Source organism: Plecotus auritus (assembly GCF_963455305.1).
Source record: "Plecotus auritus genome assembly, chromosome: 10".
In the NCBI taxonomy this organism is placed as follows: domain Eukaryota; kingdom Metazoa; phylum Chordata; class Mammalia; order Chiroptera; family Vespertilionidae; genus Plecotus; species Plecotus auritus.
In genome coordinates, this window is record NC_137785.1 from 10,522,208 (window position 1) to 10,542,379 (window position 20,172).

At 57.9% G+C, this 20,172-nt stretch overlaps 1 protein-coding gene across 5 annotated transcripts in view; it reads left to right on the forward strand.

Moving 5' to 3' along the window:
* SHANK1 (SH3 and multiple ankyrin repeat domains 1) overlaps positions 1-20,172 on the forward strand; it is a 51,783-nt gene that overhangs the window by 22,749 nt on the left and 8,862 nt on the right. For 3 of the 5 annotated variants that reach the window (XM_080645072.1, XM_080645068.1, XM_080645070.1), the window contains 8 exons: positions 6,705-6,787; positions 6,980-7,104; positions 7,630-7,765; positions 8,004-8,084; positions 8,614-8,637; positions 8,842-8,910; positions 9,299-9,417; positions 17,992-18,088. In XM_080645072.1, coding sequence (XP_080501198.1) covers positions 6,705-6,787; positions 6,980-7,104; positions 7,630-7,765; positions 8,004-8,084; positions 8,614-8,637; positions 8,842-8,910; positions 9,299-9,417; positions 17,992-18,088 — 734 coding nt within the window. The remainder of the gene's footprint in view (positions 1-6,704; positions 6,788-6,979; positions 7,105-7,629; positions 7,766-8,003; positions 8,085-8,613; positions 8,638-8,841; positions 8,911-9,298; positions 9,418-17,991; positions 18,089-20,172) is intronic. The other 2 variants (XM_080645069.1, XM_080645071.1) reach the window with 2 other exon arrangements.

The following is a 20,172-nucleotide window of genomic DNA, read 5'->3' on the forward strand; positions in this document are numbered from 1 at the left end:
CTGTCGGCCTGTGGTGGGGGGCTGCGTGTCCCCTCTTGGGGCCTCTCTCACCGCGGGGTCCCTGCCCGGGAAGTGGGCTCGGTCAGCGCGTCCCTGCACGCGGTCTCCAGGCATCTTGTGTGTGTTGTGTGTCCCTCTCCCGCTCTCCCTCGCTCTGCACCTGCGCGGGAGGGCTCTGGAGGGAGAGGGGGTTAAGAGGGGGGCCCAGACCGGAAGTGCCTCCCCCTTCCCCCCGCGCCTCGCCCCTCCCCCTTCTCCCGCCAAGGGGGCCCCGCGTTCCCCTCCTGGCCCCCTCCCCCCGGCCCGGCCCCCTCTGCCGCTGCCGCCGGGCGCAGGACGCCAAGGGGTTAAGCCTCGGCCCGCCGCCGCCTCCGGAGCTGTCCGCGGTGCTGAAGCCGGCGCGTCCGCGGTCCCTGCGCTCCCGCGGCGGCCCGACCCGCGCCCCGCGCCCCCCGGCATGTGAGCCCCCGGCCCTGCCCTCCCCACCGCGGGAGGGTGCGCGCCCCCTCCCCCTCCCGGCGCGGGTCAGCATGAGGCGGGGCCTGGGGGCCCGGACACGGGGGTTCGGCCGAGCGGGGACGGGGACTCGGCGGCGGCGGCGGGGGCGGCCGGGACCCGGACCCGGACCCGGACCCGGGCCAGGGCCGCGGCGGCTATGGCTTTGTCTGCGGTCGGCGGCGGCGGGGGTCTCGGGGGCGGCCCCAGCGGGGGCTCCCTGCCGCAGCCACCCCCCGCGCTCTCCTCCAGCTGGCCGGCCCTGGGGCCCCGGCGGCGCAGCGTCTGGTACATCTACAGGTACGAGCGCTCCTTCCTCGGCGACTGGGCCCGGCGCTGTGACGACCCTTCCCCGCCGCTGCCCCCCCCCCGCCTCCTCCCTACCCCCAGGTTGCCCCCTCCTCCACCGTCCCCCCTAACCTTCTCTGAACGTAAACCCTTCTCGGCGCCTCTTCTCCATCCTCTCATCCTTTTCCTGGGGCCGCGCACCGCCCCCCCCAACCCAGGAGTCTTTTCTCTACCCCCTCACAGGCCCTTCCTGGACCCCCTCAGTCTTCCTCCAAGACCTTCCCCCCAGCGAGGCCCTCCAAACGGGCCCCACTTTGGGGTTTGGAACCCATTCGCCCTTCCTGCCCCCCTCAGCACCCCCACTCTGTGGAGCCCTCCCCTTGGGGAGCCACAGTGGCTCTCTCCGAGGCGCCTATACCCCAGGCCCCTGCTCCTCTGATCCCCGTTTCCCCACACCCCTTCCCGGAGTTGGCAAGTCCCCCCATTCATACCCCTCTCTTCCATTCACAGTCACCCCCCCCCCCCCATCACACACGCATCTCGCCCGGCCTCCTCTCCCCTCCGCTTTTTCCGCTGCGTGTCACTGTGCGACTGCGTGTGTCAGTGTGGCTGTGTCAGTGTGCATGCGTGTGTGTGACGGCCTGCAGCTGTGTGTGAGAGAGAGAGAGAGGGAGGGAGAGAGAGTAGATGGGAGATGGTGGGCTCCCAGCCCACCCCCCAGCTGTGTCCATCTGTGTGTCCCTGTTTGACGGCGTCTGTCTCTGTGTGACTTGGAGCGATAGAGGCTGTCTGGGGACTGTGTGTGTGTGTGTGTGTGTGTGTGTGTGTGTGTCCCAGGCACTGCGGCTCTTTCCCCACACCCACCCTCCCGTGCCAGGCCTGCCCCCCCCACCCCCCAGCCCTCTGTGTCTCTGTGTCTCTGTACCGCCCCCTGCCCCCAGGGGGCTGTGCTGTGAGGGGCACGTGTGTGCAGCCATGGCTGAGCTTCTGCATGGGGAGCTGCATCTGCTGTGTGTACCACTTCCTGGCCTGGAGGGGGGCTGCCTCCCTGCATGGGGACCTCTGTGCCCGCCCCGGAGGTGCCCATGGAGATGGGCACATGGGGAGGGGCTGAGGGCCAGAGGGGGCGCCGTGTGCAGCAGCAGGCTCTGGGCTGTGGGCTCCTGAGTGTGAGAGGGACCTTCGGGTGGGGGCGGGGGCAGTGGACGCTGCTGCAGTCCCCGCGTGTGGGATCCAGTGAACAAGAGCCGGCTGCGGAGCTCCGAGGCCCCTGGGGTCGCCGCGGGATGGCCGGAGGGGGGGGCGGGGGGCGGAGAACATTGTGTGTGTTCCTGCCTGGCAGGTAGTCAGCGGCACGGATCATGAATGGGGTGCTGCGTGGGTAGCAAGACTGGAGCAGGGGGTGGGGTTAGTGGGTCCGGGCGGGAGGGTGTCAGGGTGGAACGGCGCACACTGAAGTGGGGGAATGGGACACTGGAGCATGGTGGGTGCGTGGAGTGTGCGGAGCAATGGGGTAAGGAGGGAATGCAGGACAAGTGAGGGGGTTGGGGTGGGATTTAGGCTGCGTAGACAGAGGGTGCAGGAGACGTAAATGAAATGCAGCTGCAAGAAGCAGGAGGCGGGGAGAGGAGTGTGATGGAGTGAGTTGAGATGCAGGAGGAAGAGGCTCTCATGGATAATGGCGGGGGGGTGGGGGAGGGAACCAGGGAGCATGAGAGGAACTGAGGGTGCTGTAGGGGACACAGTGGGGTTCATGCGGAGGTGCAGGAGGACGTTGGCAGGATGAGGGCAGGGGAGGGGGGAGAGGTGGTATAAGGCGGGAGAGGTCATAGGAATCTGAGGAGGACACTTGAGAAAGGGGGTGTGGGGTGTACCTGAAGGATCTCCTAAGTCTTTGGGAGATCATGGGGAGAGGTGGAGGGGTGGCCCCAGGTGTGATGAGGGCTGTGGGAAGTGAGGGCTGATGGTGGTGGGTTAGAGTGGAGGGGAGCTGTCAGATGACATGGAGGCCAGGGAGCAAGGTGTAGAGATGGGGGACGCACAGGAGTGAGGAAGGGGTACATAGTCTCAGGAAGCCATGTGGGGCAAGAGGGCCATTGGGAAGTCAAGGAGAATCGGTGCGAAAGTCACAGGAGTGGGGAGGAGAGAGGAGCATGTATGTTATGTGACGGGGATGCATGAGAGGGAGGGACAGAAGGGGTGCTGCGATGACTTGGGGTGTTTGGACATTACTGGGGTATATGGATTGCCTATTGGGAGTTCAAATCTTGGCTTTGCCGCTCTTCTAGCTGCTGTGATTTTGAACAAGTTATTTCTCTGTGCCTCAACTTTCCTCATCTATAAAATGGGAACAGTCACGGTCAGCCCCTCTCCCCCAGGGGTGTTGTGAGGACTAAATGAATAAACCAATGGGAAGTGCTTGGGACGCGGTCTGGCCTTCAGGAGCGGCTCGGTAACTGTCGCCTGTTGTTGTGTGTTGTGTGTCGGCATCGCCTGGGGTGAAGTGCAGCCACAGGAGGGGCACGTGCGGTGGATGGCGGGCAGGTGCATGTGTGCTTGAGGTGTGTGGGTGCTGCGGAGAGAGCGGAGGCTGCGATACCACCACCCGCCCCCCAGGCGTTTTCTTGGGGGTTGTTGAGGAAGGTCGTTCACTCTGTGACCTCGGGCCAATTGCTTAACCTCTCTGAGCCTCTGTTTCCCGACTTGTCAAGTGGAAACGGCACTCGCACCCACCTCGGGGGCTCGCTGTGGAGAGAGCTGAGCTCTTTGGCTTGTGCAGGCTCCAGGCACCGCCTTGCGCACAGCAGGCGCTTCTTCTTGGCGTGCGCTGGCCATGGGGGGTTTCCTGAGTTATACTGGAGGCTGGGGTGTGTGGGGAAGGCTTGTGTATGGAGGGAGGGTCAGGATAACCTGGGGGTGAACGAGAGGTTCGCGGGGCAGGGAGAGGACATGGGGAAGGTAGGGGTTTGTGGCTGTAAGTGAGAAATAAAGGCGAGCTGGAGGGCACTGCTGGCCCCTGGGGGGCCCCGGAGACCTGGAAGGGATGTGGGGGTCGCCAGGGCAGCAGGGCTCAGAGGAGAGGGTGTCAGGGTGTGCGGTGGGGACAAGGGCGTCAGAGCGCATGCATGGTCAGGAGCAGGCAGCTCTGGCCTCTCAACCAGTTCCCGTTGGCCCTGTCCACTCGCTGTTCGAGCCTCCTCGGCCTCCTTTCTCCCCTCCCATCCGTCCCTCCACCCCTCTCACTCCTTTCAACCTCCCCTCCTCTTCACGCCCTCCCCTCAGCAGCAAAGGTGGCTGATAAAGGGCCGAATATGAGATCAGGAAGGCGTGGTGGGTGTGGTGTGGGCACGTGTGCTGGACCCTGTGAACCTGAGCAAGGGTGGTGGCTGGGGTGAGTCTGCCTGTACACACACCTGGTGTGGAGCACACGATTACAATGGGGGTGGGGGTCGGGGGGACAGGGCTGGCATGCCCGCACAGGCGCAGAGCACTGTCGCTATGGTACAAACTTAGGAATTTGACGGTGGAAGTCTTTGGGGATCATGAGAGTGTACGGGGTGCTTGTGTGGTTGGGGGGAGGGGTATCAAAATACAGGAGGAGCACATGAGGTATTACTGGTGCGTGCTGGGATGTGTTCAGGGGGCGTGCTATGGGAGTATACTGAGATCACAGTGAGGGGGCGTTATGATCGGAGCGTACTGGGATGTGTGGGGCTGTTACTGAAATATACTGGCGTATTCATGGAGGGCTGTTTAGCCGACTTTGTGTGGGTAGGTAATTGGTGTGCACGGGGAGCATATGCACTATTATTAGTACGTGTTGGGGCCGGTGGAGATCATAGGGAGATGTTGGGGGTCTGCGTGTGCGCTGGGGGGGTCCCACACAGCAGTGCTGGTGATGGGGTGCAGCCGGCCATGCGTTCTGCCTGCCTTGGTGTTCTCGGAGTGGGGTTGGAGCCAGGGTGTCTGGCTGTGCCTGTTGCATACCGGGGTGTCTGGACTGGAACGGGTGTGCAATGTTGAGGTGCACGCATGACGTCGAGGTTTGGGGGCAGGATTTGAGCTGGCCCGGGGGGCAGGCGCTGAGATACACGGAATATGTTTGAGTTTCCTGGGTATGTGAGCATTACCTAAACGTGCGAGCAGGCCTTCGGGGCCTTGCTGAGACCCACCCCCACATCCACGGGGAATGGAATTTGCATTTTGCTAGAACCCACCTGCTGGGCTCAGGAGGTACATTTGAGACACACCAGGGAACAGAGACGTCCCGCTGTCCACCGGAACCTTCTGCAGCCTTCTGTGGCCACAAAATGGCCTGCACCTGTGCTGTCCACCATGGCAGCCACTGACCTCACACTGAAATGTAGCTAGTAAGACTGAGGCACTGAATGGTTCGATTTAACTTTTTTTTTTATATATATATTTTATTGATTTTTTACAGAGAGGAAGGGAGAGGGATAGAGAGCCAGAAACATCGATGAGAGAGAAACATCGATCAGCTGCCTCCTGCACACTCCCCACTGGGGATGTGCCCGCAACCAAGGCACATGCCCCTGACCCGAATCGAACCTGGGACCCTTGAGTCCGCAGGCCGACGCTCTATCCACTGAGCCAAACTGGTTAGGGCTCGATTTAACTTTTAATTAATTTGCATATAAATAGCCACATGCAGCTAGCAGCCACCATATTGGACAGTGCCGAATAAGCAATGTTACAGTATGCTTGGGGACCTAGGGAGGTGTTGCTATTATATATATATATAATATATATATATATATACATACACACATACATATATATATACATATATATACATACACACACACACACACACACACACACACACACATATATATATATATATATATATATATATATATATATATAGTCAAGGAGTTGGGAGAGGCATCATCAAAGTACACATGTCCTCTTGACTTAAAAACTTGACAGGAGCCCTGGCTGGTTTGGCTCAGTGGATAGAGCGTCAGCCTGCGGACTCAAGGGTCTCAGGTTCAATTCTGGTCAAGGGCATGTGCCTTGGTTGCGGGCGCGTGCCCAGTGGGGAGTGTGCAGGAGGCAGCTGATCGATGTTTCTCTCTCATCGATGTTTCTGGCTCTCTATCCCTCTCCCTTCCTCTCTTTAAAAAATCAATCGAATATATTTTTTAAAAAACACAAAACTTGACCAGAGACAGCGAAAGCATTCTACTGAGTGTGTTGATGTGCTGGGCACTGTACTAAATATTATAGGTACTTCGCTGCCACAGCATCATGGCAGGTAGAGCCTGCTGTTACAGACGCCGGCCAGCGTGGCTCAGTAGTTGAGCATCGACCTATAACCAGTAGGTCACGGTTCAATTCCCGGTCAAGGGCACATGCCCAGGTTGTGGGCTCCATCCCCAATGAGGGGAGTGCAGGAGGCAGCCGATCAATGATTTTCTCTCATCATTTTCTATCTCTCTCTTCCTTCCTCTCTGAAGTCAATAAAATATATATTTTTTAAAAAGATGAGGAAACTGAGACCCAAAAGGTCAAAGTCCAGGCTCAAGGTCACAGACAGGAAGTGGCTAGCAGGGGTTCGAGTCAGGCTGTCTGGGGACCTGGCGGTGTACCTCCCGGTCCCTGGCACACAGTGGGCTTGGGAACCGCTTGCTGAATGGATGGGTGGATGGATCTGGGATGGATGAATGAGGAAAGAGTGAGTGGGAGAGCAGGCACCCGGGCTCTGCGGGGGAGGCCTGTCAGCGCTGCTGTGAGCAGGAGCAGACGCTGCGCTCGGTGTGGGTGAGGAAGATCCTAGGTGGGATGAATGGTCCTGGAGCCGGGGCATGGGCCACTGGGTTGCCGGTGGAGCCCGGCTCCGAGTCTCATGATCCCTTCTCCACCCACCCCACCCCCGCCCCTCCTGCCCTCCCCACCAGCGATTACATCATTAAGGAGAAGACGGTCCTGTTGCAGAAGAAGGACAGCGAGGGGTTTGGGTTCGTGCTCCGGGGGGCCAAGGGTGAGTGCCGGCCGGGAGGGGCTGGGGGATGGCCAGGGGGAGGGACCCCAGCCCGCCCACAACCCCAACCCCAGGGTGCTGGTCCCTCAGCCACGGCGAAGCCTCCGTGACTTGGGTCTGAGCCCCATCCCCTGCTCGGCCTCTCCACCCCCTCCCCTCCCCTCCGACCCCGCCGGCTCCTCCCATCTGCAGCGCAGACCCCCATCGAGGAGTTCACCCCCACCCCGGCCTTCCCGGCCCTGCAGTATCTGGAGTCGGTGGACGAGGGTGGCGTGGCATGGCGCGCTGGACTGCGTATGGGCGACTTCCTCATCGAGGTGAGTCCTGGCCCCCAGCCCCAGGGGCCTCTCCAAACCCCGGCCCCTGGCGCACCCGCCATAGACACCCCTCTCTCCCCTGGGACCCTGGTGACAAATCGCAGGGCCCCTTGGGACCCACGCCGGGACCTGGCTGCCGGGTCCAGGTTCTCCTTTGGCACCGGGCTCCCCAGCCTCTGCTTTCTTCGTGGATTTAATCCGAAGGCCTTTCTGAAGGATCTCAAATGGGGGCAGGGCTGTCCCCCTCCTGGGCACGTCCTCTCTCTCATCCTCTCTCTCTCTCTCTCAATGTGAGCCGGACCAAGAGGGAAGAGAGGGGGTGAATGGGCTGGGTTCAGTCCCTCCCACAGCCCCAAGGCCAGGAGAGTTACAGGAACAGGGAGGTGGGGCCTCGCAAGGACAGAGGGTGGTGGGGAGGGTCCGAGGGAGGGAGGAGAGGCCCACGGTGCCACCCCCAGAGGACTCTGAGGCTGAAAGCACCCCTCCCTCACCTCCCGGGTGTGGTTGGGGGTGTCTGTGCCACAGGTGAACGGGCAGAATGTGGTGAAGGTGGGCCACCGCCAGGTGGTGAACATGATCCGCCAGGGGGGCAACACGCTGATGGTGAAGGTGGTGATGGTCACCCGGCACCCGGACATGGAGGAGGCCGTCCACAAGAAAGGTGAGCCTCCTCCGCTGAGTGGCCAGGCCTCCGCTCTCAGGAGCCCTCCAGACCCCTGGCCTTCCCTTCCTCAAGGCTGCTTGTCCACGGCCCTTCCGGGGAGAAACTGAGGCAGGGAGCTTTCATCGCTGCTGGTGGCGGTTCTCCGAGCTCCGGGAGCGCTGCGGTGGTGGCTGGGGAGGGTCACGGGGCTGCTCCCCACGCTGCTGAGGCCTGACCCCGACCGTCCCCTTTTTAGCACCCCAGCAGGCTAAGCGGCTCCCGCCCCCAGCCATCTCCCTGCGTTCCAAGTCCATGACCTCAGAGCTGGAGGAGATGGGTGAGCCTGCGGGGCTGCCAGGGCCCAGCGTGAGGGCGAGGGGCCGAGGGGGCGGGCGTCCTCGAGTCTGTTAGTGTTGTTAGTGACCAGGGCTCCTCGTCCTCTTCCTGTCCCCGTCCACGGGCCGGACTCTCTCTGGCCTGAGTGTGTGTCGCTGGGAAGGGGCGTCTGAGAGTCGACTTTCTCTGTCCTCTTGCATTTGTTTCTCTGTCGGGGTCTCCCCCTGCGGGTCTGTGTGTCCCACGCTGCTGCGAGTCCGTCTCCTGCCCCGCCCCTCTCCATCTGTCCCACCCCTGTCCTCCGCCACCTGCCACCAGCTGCCCCGCCCCCACTCACAGGAAGGAGGGCCTGCCCCCTCCCTCCAGGCAGCGTGGACCTGCGGGGTCCGATTTCCTCTGATTGGGGCGGGTCAGGCAGCTGACAGCCCCGCCCCGGGCCACGCGGGAGGCGGGCGTTCCAGACAGGGGGCCCCTCGCCTCCCCCTGAAGTCCTAACTCTTGGCTCCTCTACTGCCTCTCCCCCGGGCTAGTCTCCCCCTGGAAGAAGAAGAGTGGTGAGTGGGCACAGGACTGGCGGGAGGGCCCCCATCCCGACCCCGCCCCGCCCCGGCCCCTCACTGCCCCACTCGCGCTTGCGCACGCCCGCGGGCCACGCCCACGGCGCCCCGCACCCGCGGGCCCCGCCCACCGGCCGAGCGCTCCGCCCCGCCCCGCCCCCCGGGGTGCCCCTGGGCCACAGCCGCCTCCTTTGCCCACAGAGTATGAGCAGCAGCCGGCGCCGGTGCCCAGCATGGAGAAAAAGCGGACCGTGTACCAGATGGCGCTCAGTAAGTGGCCCACCCCGCTCCCCGGGCTGCCCAGGGCCGCCCCCACCCCCCACGCCGCGCCCCCTGCGGCGCCGCGTCCACTCTGTCCCTCACCCGCCCGCTGACCACCCTCACACGCAGCCTTGCCCCCCTCTCAAGTCTAAGCTGCCACCCCCCACGATGGCCGGCTTGTTCGCGCCCTGACTCCTTCCCATGGCTGGGTCCTGCCGGCGGGGCTGGAGACTGTGTCTCCATTGGGGTTGCCCGCGCCCCCTCCACCCACCCGGGTGGAGATAGGTGGCCTTTCCCGGTTCTCACCAGCCACTGTGTGGGCTCCAGGCTGCTCGGTCTCTGCTCGGGACCAAAGCATCTTCATTTCGCTGTGTCCCACCCTCTCTGCCTCCCCCAGACAAACTGGACGAAATTCTGGCGGCAGCTCAGCAGACCATCAGTGCGAGCGAGAGCCCTGGGCCTGGGGGCCTGGCCTCCCTGGGCAAACACCGGCCCAAAGGCTTCTTTGCCACCGAGGTAGGCGTGGGGTGTGGGGAACTGGGGTCTTGGGGGAAGGAATCTTGACGGGCGCGCACACCAACCTGGAGCCGCCATCCCTGTCCTTGCAAACACTTCCTGGGGTCCACTCCTTCCACCCCCCTCTGGGGTCTCCTTTTCTCTCTGCCCATCCTCTTCCTCCTTGTCTGCCCCCCTCCCCCAGATCCATCTCTGGTCCCCTCTCTCCACTCTCCATTCCTGCTCCTCATGCTCGCTCCCTCCTGTCCATCTCTGCCCCACCTCGAAGGTCTCAGGAAGATAAACCCATCATGATGGAGATCCCTGGCACAGGCCCAGCACGCAATAGGTGTTCAACAAGTGGTAGTTACTGAAATATTCATTATGATCTCTGTCTTGGCCCTGCCCGCTTTTCCCTACGAGGGAGGCTGACTGGAGCGGGTGTGGGTTGTATGTGGGACACTACGTTTTACAGGGGTTATGTCATGCATGCCTTAGGAGCATCCTGTGAGGGCACGGTAGCCCATTTACAGAGGGGAGGAACACGGAGGCTCAGAGAGGGAGCCCGATTTCAACCCGGGCAGTCAGGCCACTGGATCCATGGCCCAGCCACCGCCCTCCGCCCTGCTTCTTCTGGTGGGGCCTGCTGGTCCCTCCCTGGCTGTGGTCCCCACTGAGCTGCGCCCCTCCATGGGAGCACATTCCCCGCCAGCCCCTCCCCCCACCCTCCGGAGGTCACACCCTGCCCTGCCTCTCTCTTAGCACTTTTTTCTTCTGGGCCCAGGCCCTGCTCTCTGTCCCTGACCCCTGAACCCCTCTTCTCACAGGCCATGCCCACCACCTGGTGGCCCAGGGGCCATTTACTCTAAAACTAGGTTCTTTGGCTTCCGGGGGGCGGGGGGCATGGACCCCTTTAACATAGTGCTGTGAATGATACTTGTAAAGGTATATGAGCCCTGGCCGGGTTGCTCAGTGGTTAGAGGGTTAGTCCTTGAACTGAAGGGTCACAGGTTTGATTCCGGTCAAGGGCACGTACCTCAGTTGCAGGCTCAATCCCTGGCCCTGGTCCGGACGTGTGTGGGAGGCAACCAGTTGATGCGTCTCTCTCACATCAGTGTTTCTCTGTCTTTCCCCCTCCCACTCTCTAAAAATCAATGGAAAAAATATCCTCTGGAAAGGATTAACAAAAGCATACGATAACATACATAAGGTAACAAAAGAAGCCAGTGACACTGAAATGCCCTTATCAAAATATTTTGAAAAAGCAAATTTATGATCTAGTCCTATCAGTGCCTTTTTGCAACGTTAGCCAGCAAGATCTGGTGGCGGACCTTACACTCCAGCCTCAAAGACAGAGAAGCATAAAACACTGTTTTGAGACATTGTAGCCACTGCGATGGGGTTTGGTAATAATGGTGATTTCTGTTGGGGCTATAGTCACGGGTCTTGCTGGCGCTAGCATGGTTCATTGCCTGCATTTCTAATTGAGGAAATGTTGCATTTTATTTTTTTTAAATATGTTTTTATTGATTTTTCAGAGAGGAAGGGAGAGGGATGAGAGAAGAACATCATTGATTGGCTTCCTCCTGCACACCCCCTACTGGGGATCAAGCCCACAACCGGGGCCTGTGCCCTGACTGGGAATTGAACCAGCGACCTCTTGGTTCCTGGTTCAACGCTCAACCGCTGAGCATTTTAACTGGAGGATAATGGAAAAAAAAAAAAAGATGTAGTTTTTCTCCCAAGTGCATAGGCCCCCTGAAGTCTGTCCACAGTCCCCCCCCTAAGGGTTTGACGGCCTATTCTAGAGGCTCTGGTACTTTTACAAGAACCCAGTGCAGGTGGGACCTTTTGTACCCAGACTGTTAGATTTAGAAATGGAGACCCCATGTGACCCGTGCACCCCAGATGTAGAGCCGGAGGGTCCTGGTCCACTTCTCAGGGCTTGGCAGGCTGCCTGGGTACATGCAGAAGGTCCTCACTGCACACCCATCCTCGGCTGCTCAAGGGATTTGAGATCCGAGGGCTGTCAGGGTTGTCTTCCGTGCCCACTCCTCACCAAGGTCAGTGTAAGAGGCACAGCCTGGGCCGCTGTAGAGCCATGCAGACCTGCCTTCGAATCCCGACTTCCCTGACGTACTTGGACCAGGCTATGTAATTTCTCCGCACCTCAGTTTCCTGTCCTGTAAAATGGGACTAAAGCCCGTCCCGCTGGTTCTTACGAGGATTGAATTAGATCAACTCCTAGTACAGCAGGCGCTTGTCGGATGGTGGGTCCCCCGAGGCCACAAAACAACAAACTGGAGACCCCACCGTGACTCGTGCACCCCAGAGACCCCACAGTAGCATATCAGGCTCAGTGCCAAGTCTCCAAGAACAGATCAGGGAATTTATTCAGCGACTCATGAAGTGCCAGGCAGCCAGGCACTGCATCCCCTCCCTGTGCGAACCGTGGTTGCGGGATAGACAAAATCCTGGCCCTCAGGAGTTCACCATCTGAGCGCCAAAGACACCCCCAGGCAGGGCCAAACACCTGCCAGTAATAACACCAGCTGCCCGCCCGCCCCCTCACCTGAGGTCTTCCTTGGGGCCTCCCTTCCCTCCCAGTCCTGGAGGCCAGCGGTCATTTCTCTCGCCGGACCTCCCCTTTTCCTCTCTCCCTCCTGGAGCCTGTCCCTGGACCCTCCCTCTCACGTTGCGGCTCTCTCTCTCCCTTCCCACCAGCCTCCCTGACCTTCCTCACTGTGAGCCCTGACATTTCTGGTCTCCTCTCCGGGGCCTCTCTCTTGGTCTGTGGTCTTGTCCTCCGTGTGGGTCCATCTCCCATTTGTTTCAGTTTCTGTCTCCTCTTCAGTCCCCCCTCTGCACAGGACCAGAGGGGGCAGGTGGGCAGTGTGATCTCTTTATATATATTTTTTCTTTTTTTAAAAAGAATTGATTTCAGAGAGGAAGGGAGAGAGAGAGAGAGATAGAAACATCAATGATGTGAGAGCATCATTAATTGGCCACCTCCTGCACGTCCTCTACTAGAGATTGAGCCCACAAGCTGGGCATGTGCCTTTGACTGGAATCCAACCTGGGGCCCATCAGTCCTCAGGCCAACGCTATATCCACTGAGCCAAACCAGCTAGGGCCTGAGGCCTCTTTTCTCAGACCTGCACAGCAGCGAGCAGGAGCAAAATATTGTACAAGACGCCACTGTTTACCCACTGAAGCACTGGGAGATGTCAGCCTCCCTAAAAGACACACCTCTGCAGAAACCTACAGGGTCCAGGGAGACCCACTGATGCCAGCCGTGAGGGCGCAGACCCCAGGCCGATCCACTGTAGGTCAGGGCGCCTCTTGGGCGCTGTCTCCTCCCCTCCAGGGCTCTGCCGTCCATCTGTCTGTCCTCCCCTCTGCGTGGTTTTCTAAACAACTGTTTCTGCTACCTGTTCACTGACCCCTCCCCCCACACAGGGTCCCCTGTCCATCCTCTCTCCCCCAGTATTTGTATGGGTGCACGTTTCAGCCTTTCTCTGGACTCGGATTCCCTCCGATCATTTTTTAAAGATATATTTTATTGACTTTTTACAGAGAGGAAGGGAGAGGGAGAGAGAGTTTAAAACATCAATGAGAGAGAAACATCAATCAGCTGCCTCCTGCACGCCCCCTACTGGGGATGTGCCCGCAACCAGGGTACATGCCCTTGACTGAATTCGAATCTGGGACCCTTCAGTCCGCAGGCCGATGCTCTATCCACTGAGCCAAACCGGTTAGGGTCCCTCTGATCATTTTTAAAATAAAATTTTATTGATTTCAGAGAGGAAGGGAGAGTTAGAAACATCGATCAGCTGCCTCCTGCACACCCCCTACTGGGGATGTGCCTGCAATCAAGGTACATGCCCTTGACCGGAATCGAACCTGGGACCCTTGAGTCCACAAGGCTGACGCTCTATCCACTGAGCCAAACCGGTCAGGGCCCTCTAATCATTTTTATCACACCCTCTCGATTGCATTCTCTGCCTCTGTCTCCCCCCGGGGGCCGCTCCAGCCCTCTCCATTCCAGGGCCTCTCAGGACTGACTTTCTCTCCCTGCTCATGGGGTCGCTTTTCCTTCCCATCGCTGTCTCATTTCCTCTCCTGTTTCTCAATCTCTGTCTCTCCCCTCTCTGGACCTGAGTCTCTGTCTCTGTCTTCCCCATCTCTCTCTTTTCTCCCATCTCTCTGTCTATCTGTCTCTCCATCTGTCTCCCCCTCCATTCCCTCTCCCCTGACCCCTCCCAGGGGCGGTCTCCATGGCGCGAATTGCCTAGCCCATCCTCAGCCTCTCGCGCGTGTTCGGCACCAGGGCACATACTCTGTCCCTGAGGCACTAGACCCACAGACCACCCACGAGGTGGCACAGGAGGAGGCTGGGCCTCTGGACCACCGGCTGGGGAGGAGTCTGCCCGGCAGCTGGTGACGTCACGTTCACCAGGCGCATCCCGATTGGCTGTCCCCTCCACGCGCGCGGGAGCGGGCGCTGCCTGGTTGTTGGTTTGCTGATGGAGGTCAGCCTGACCCACCTGGAGTCAGTCCGCCCCTCCAGCAGTCAGTGCGCCTCCTCAGAGGCTATTATAGCTCCTCTGTCAGTCCGGCATCTCCTCTGCCACTCTGACCCCTCACGACACGTCACGTTCACCCATTATTTGATCCCTCCCTTCCCATTCGACATGTCCTCGGTCAGTTTGCAACTCCGATGCCTCTCCCTTCACTCTGCACCCTCGTCAGTTAGGCCCTATCCACTGAGGGGCACCCTAACTGTTAGGGGCACTCTTCCTCTGTCACTGTGACTCCTCTTCTCTCTCTCTGCCCCACCTCCTGTCCCGCTGGCTCCCACCCCTCCCAGGCCCACGCCTCATGCAGGATGCTTCTCGCACCTTCCTCCCCGCCTTGCAGCCATCCTCTTGCCCATCCTCCCCAGCGGGGACTCCGCGCATGTCCTCTCCAGCCTGCTTCTGTCCCTGCGTCCTTTCTGACAGTCACATCCCTTTCCTTTGCTCTTTGTACCTGTCTTCCCTCTTACTTAACCTCAGCATTTTCTTTTTATTTATTTATTTTTATTGATTTTAGAGAAGAAGGGGGAGGGAGGGAGGGAGAGAGAGAAACATCCATGATGAGAGTCATGGACCGGCTGCCTCCTGCACGCCCCCTACTGGGGATCCTGCCCGCAACCGGGGCATGTGCCCTTGACCGGGAATCAAACCCGGGCCCCCTCGGTCTGCAGGCTGACGCTCTATCCACTGAGCCACACCGGCCGGGGCTAACCTCAGCATTTTCTAGTCACTCCCGTCTGTTTTCTACAACGGCCCTGTCACCTCCTCCTTACTTACTGGCTGGCCTAGGACGTGACCTTCTCCTTGACCCATAGCCTCTTTCACTGCTATCAGAATGGGTGTAACCAACCCTAAGATGCAGGGTTGAGGATTCAGTGAGGACTTAACACATAAAACAGCCGGCAAAGTGGCTTGCCCAGAAATGGCTCCCTTCACTTCCTCCCTCTCTCTCTCTCTCTCTCTCTCTCTCGCTCTCTCTCTCTCACACACATACACACACACCACCACCACCACCACACAATCTCAGACACACACACACACACCACCACCACCACCACCACCACCACCACCACCACCACACAATCTCCTCTTTTGCGGGGTTCGGCTCCCTGATGCCACACAGATCATTATGAGCTGCAGGACAGGATAGAAAACCAAGCAGGGTGTTGGGCTGAGGCTTAGGGAGAGAGGGCTTAAGGAGAATGTCTGAGAAAAACATGCAGCAAAGTCAGGGCGCCTCGTGTGGCTGTTCAGGGGCACAGAACTGGCTCCTGGCCTTCAGGCTGCTCCCCCTACCTTGTCGTGAGTGTGTGTCACTTCCATTCACGCCTTCATTCTACAAGTATTTCTTGAGCACCTACTATGTGCTAGACCTGCTGCTGGGCCCTGGGGGTGTAGAGTGAACCAGTCAAGCAAGGTCGATCCCCTTAGAAAATTTACATTTTGGAGTGGGGGAGGGGGTTGTGGAACTTCCAAACAACAGTGCCCGATGTTGGGTCTTTCTTAGTCACTTGTCCATTTGATGTGAGCTGTAGAGTATCAGGCCCTGTTTAGGGACTGGGGACCCACCAGGGAACAAGAACAACAAAGTCACTATGCTCAAGCAATTATCCATGACTTTTTTTTTTTTTTTTTTTTTTTAAATTTCAGAGAGGAAGGGAGAGGGAGAGGGAAATAGAAACATCAATGATAAGAGAGAATCATTGATTGGCTGCCTCCTACACACCCCACACTGGGGATCGAGCCCACAACCTGGGCACATGCCCTGACTGGGAATTGAACCCTGAGCTCCTGGTTCAAAGGTCAACGCTCAACCACTGAGCCACGCTGGCCGGGCAGTTATCCATGACATTTAAAAATATATATTTTTAATTGATTTCAGAGAGGAAAGGAGAGGGAGAGAGAGATAGAAACATCAATGATCACAGAGAATCATTGATCGGCTGCCTCCTGCACGCCCCCCAGTGGGGATTGAGCCTGAAACTCGGACATGTTTCCTGACGGGAATTGAACTGTGGTTCATAGGTCAACCCTCAACCACTGAGCCACACCGGCTGGGTTTCTCCATGACTTTCATGGGCCTTTAGCAATTTTGCCTTCATGAGTCCCTACCTCCTAAAAAAAAAAAAAAAAAAAAAAAAAAAAGTTAAAAAAAAATCTGTATTTTATGACTGTGTTGATACCAAGATGAATGTTATCCAGGTTGATTCTACTTTTTTTCCCTTCTGATTTTAAAAGAAATTAAAACATTTCCCCTAAAAGTGTGATGGGCCCTGTACCCTGTTAACTGGGGTAATAGATGGTACCCTCAGGGAACTGACAGTCTAGGCTGGGAGAGAGACAATAAGCCAGCAAATGAGACCATTTCAGATGGAGAAAAGGGCCAGGAAGGAAGGAGGACAGGGACCTGCTGTCAACAGTGACTGGGAGGGGACAGTGGAGTGAAGAGGGTAAAGGTGGAAAGCACCTGTGGGGTTAGGAGGGGGTCATTGCAGAGGAAAGACCCAGGACCTGCAGGTCTAACGCAGAGGAGCAGGGAGGGGGGATGTGGTGGGGCCTGAGTGAGCAGGGAGGAGATGCAGTGAGACAAGATCGTACAGGGCATCTGAGTCTGGGTCTCCTATAGTCAGAGCCTGACATGGGGATTCTTATGCCAACTAAGTGGGGGGGGGGAGGGGGCAGAAAGGGCTGCAGGGGACAGCAGACCTGGTCCCCACTGGAGTGCGCCTCAGCCTGACACCCCCCCCCCAACACACACACACACACACACACACACACACACACACACACACAGCTCTGGAGTGTGACTTGCCTGGGGCGTTGATCCTGCCTTGGACCTCCGAGTCAGTCAGTCGCTGGCTGCAGGTGGCTCCCAGAAGTGGGGGCACATAACCACTTGGGCAGGTTACCCCCTTTGGGGGAGGGTGATTCTTCAGAGCAAAAAGCAAGTGACACACAGCAGCTGGGGATGGGCAGGGCATCCCGGGCAAGGGGATCTGGGTCCGCTGGGAATTCAGACCCCTTCCTCGCCGAGGTGGGATGTGACTGTAGGATTTTAAGCAGGACAATAGCATGACCTGAATTACTTTTTTAAATACTTTTTAAATTGATTTCAGAGAGGGAGAGAGAAACATCGATGAAAGGGGATCATTGATCGGCTGCCTCCTGCACGCCCCACGCTGGGGATCGAGTCCACAACCCGGGCCTGTGCCCCAACTGGGAATCAAACCGTCACCTCCTGGTTCATAGGTCGATGCTCAACCACTGAATCAGCTGGGCCTGAATCGCTTTTGAAAAGATCCCTCTGCCCTAGTTGGTTTGGTTCAGTGGATAGAGCGTCGGCCTGCAGACCGAAGGGTCCCGGGTTCGATTCCGGTCAAGGGCCCGTACCCTGGTTGCAGGCTCCTCCCAGGCCCAGACCCTGGTCCCGGCCCCTGCAGGAGGCAACCAATCGATGTGTTTCTCTCACATCCATGTTTCTCTCTGTCTTTCCCTCTCTCTTCCACTCTCCCTAAAAATCAATGGGAAAATATCCTCGGGTGAGGATTAACTACAACAACGAAAAGATCCCTCTGGCCCTTGTGTGGAAAGCAGACCAGAGGGGTTGAGGGGGGGAGGAGGGGGGAGGGGCGGGGGGACAAGGTTGGCAGCAGCGGGACAAGGGAAGAGGCAACTGCTGTCCTCGGGTTACTGGTGACTTGGACCTGGGCGGCGGCGGCAGGAATGGAGAGAAGGACCCAGATCGGTATGGGATGTCTGGGAAACAGAGCAAACAGCGTTGACAAAAAAAATCGCTCTTTTCCTTTCTCTCTCCCCAATGCCCGGACTTAGAAACCTTTCTGTCCACAAGAATTCCCTTCCACCTGCTGCAGGCCCCGCCCCCTCCCTGCAGGCCCCGCCCCCTTCCTGCAAAGGCCTGGGAGCAGGGATGGGGGCTGGCCAGGTACGAGCCTGAATCTTCCCGCCCTGACTCTTCTTTGCTATCTTTTCTCTCTCCTCCCCGACTGCCACCCCAAAGTCGAGCTTCGATCCCCACCACCGCTCGCAGCCGAGCTATGAACGGCCTTCCTACCTGCCTCCAGGACCTGGGCTTATGCTCCGGCAAAAATCTATTGGTATGTCACCGTCACCGGCACCGGAAGCGTGGGTGTCAGGGATGCAGGCCCGGGAAGGGGAGGCTGCAAGGGTGACCGTTCACAGCAGAAACGGGGGGCCGGGATGTGTTCTCTTCTACTTCCACACGTGAGCACAGTTCCATGGAGCTGGGCAGACCTGGGTTTGGATCCTGGCTCTTGTCCTTCCCAGCTGTGTGACCTGGGGCAGGTGGCTTTACTTCTCTGGGCCGAGGGCTCTGCATCTAGAAAACGGGGAGATGACTGCCCCTGCCCAGATGCAGAATGTCGTCCCCGCCACAGACCCTGGTTCCTTCTCTCTTATACTTCATTCATTCATTCATTCATTCATTCATTCGACATGTGTTTATTGAGCACTACCATATGCCAGGTTAGACTGGGGGGGTGGGAATATATCAGTGAAGAAAACAGACTAAAGGGTCCTGCCCTTGTGGCGCTTACATGTCAGAAAGACAGACAACATACTATAAGGATAAGAAACAAGAAAATGATACAGTATGTTAAAGGTGGTGCTATGGAAAAACAGAAAACGTAGCAGGGGTCCTCAAACTTTTTAAACAGGGGCCCAGTTCACTGTCCCTCAGACGGTTGGAGGGCCGGACTATAGTTTAAAAAAAAAAAAACTATGAACAAATTCCTATGCACACTGCGGGCCCGGGACAAGTCGGCTGCTAAGCAGGACAGGCAGGGGCACCCGGCGGGCCGGATAAATGTCCTCGGCAGGCCGCAGTTTGAGGACCCCTGATAGAGTATGATAAGAGAGATCACAAGTGCTGGTGGGGGCAGGTTTGGGCTGAAACGTGGAGATGAAGCAGGGAGCCACGGAGGTATCCAGAGGGGAGGCCTTCCAGGCAGCAGACACAGCCAGTGCAAAGGCCCTGGGGTAGGACCGCACTGCCATTTGCTAAGATGGGAGAGACCAGGGGCAGGAGGAGGTCAGGAGCTCAGTTAGGGGCCTGCTGAGGTTGAGATGCCAGTGAGACACAAAGTGGGTGCGGCATTCAGATCTAGGAGCAGGGAGCTCAGGAGAGAGCATTGGGCCCGAGACAAAGGTGGGAGTCTTCAGCAGAGAAGTAATGAATGAAGCCAGGACACCGGTCAAGGGAGAGAGAGTAGCCAGAGGCTTGGAGGAGAGGATCAAAGACAGCCCTGACAGGTGATAAGTCGGCCAGAGACTTCACTCCTCCACTCTTCGCTGAGTCGTCTGGCTAATTGGATCTAGCTTTTCCTGAGCTGCCAGTGTCCACAGTCTACCGGCTTGTGTCTCTCATCTGTGAGATCTACCTACATCTCATCATTTACCTAATGCCACCCAAAATCTACACAGCATCGCACCCCTACCAAACACCTCCCTCTCTTATTTTATGTTTGTCATATCACTTGTCAATTCCTACAATTATTATTTTTGTCCACATGCTGTTATGTATGTGCAATTTGAGGTCCTTGATGGCAGAGACACCATTATTTTTTCATCTTTGTATTTTTTTAATTAAATCTTTATTGTTGAAAGTATTACATATGTCCCCTTCTTTCCCCCATTGACCCCTTCTAGCCCCCCTCCCTCCCACCCACCCCCTACCCCAGGCCTTCACCACCCTATTGCCTGTGTCCATGGTTTATGCATATATGCATACAAGGTCTTTGGTTGATCTCTTCCCACCCACCCACCCCCGCCTTCCCTCTGAGATTCCGCAGCAGCTCCCTCTTAAACAGTAGCTTCATCATGAGCAGTTCTGTCTGTGAAATCCCAGGTTTGATGTGCTAATTGCATTTCTTTTCTGCCTTCGCATGAAAAGAAATCTATAACTAATGCACATAAACATGGTATGGCTTCCTGGCTCAAGCCACTTTCGCTCACCCCAAGCCACGGCTACCAGCCTGTACTGTGTGGTTGTGTGAATTAGAAACGGCGCCCCCTCCTGGCCTGGGGTGGAAGTTCAGCTGAGTTTCACCCCAGCCGCCTTTGCTCCCTTTGCTGTTTGCCGCTGGGCAGTGCACAAGCTATGTTACTGGATCAAGCTGGTTTGGATGTACCGTAGCTGGGGACGCTCTGGACTAATCCATGG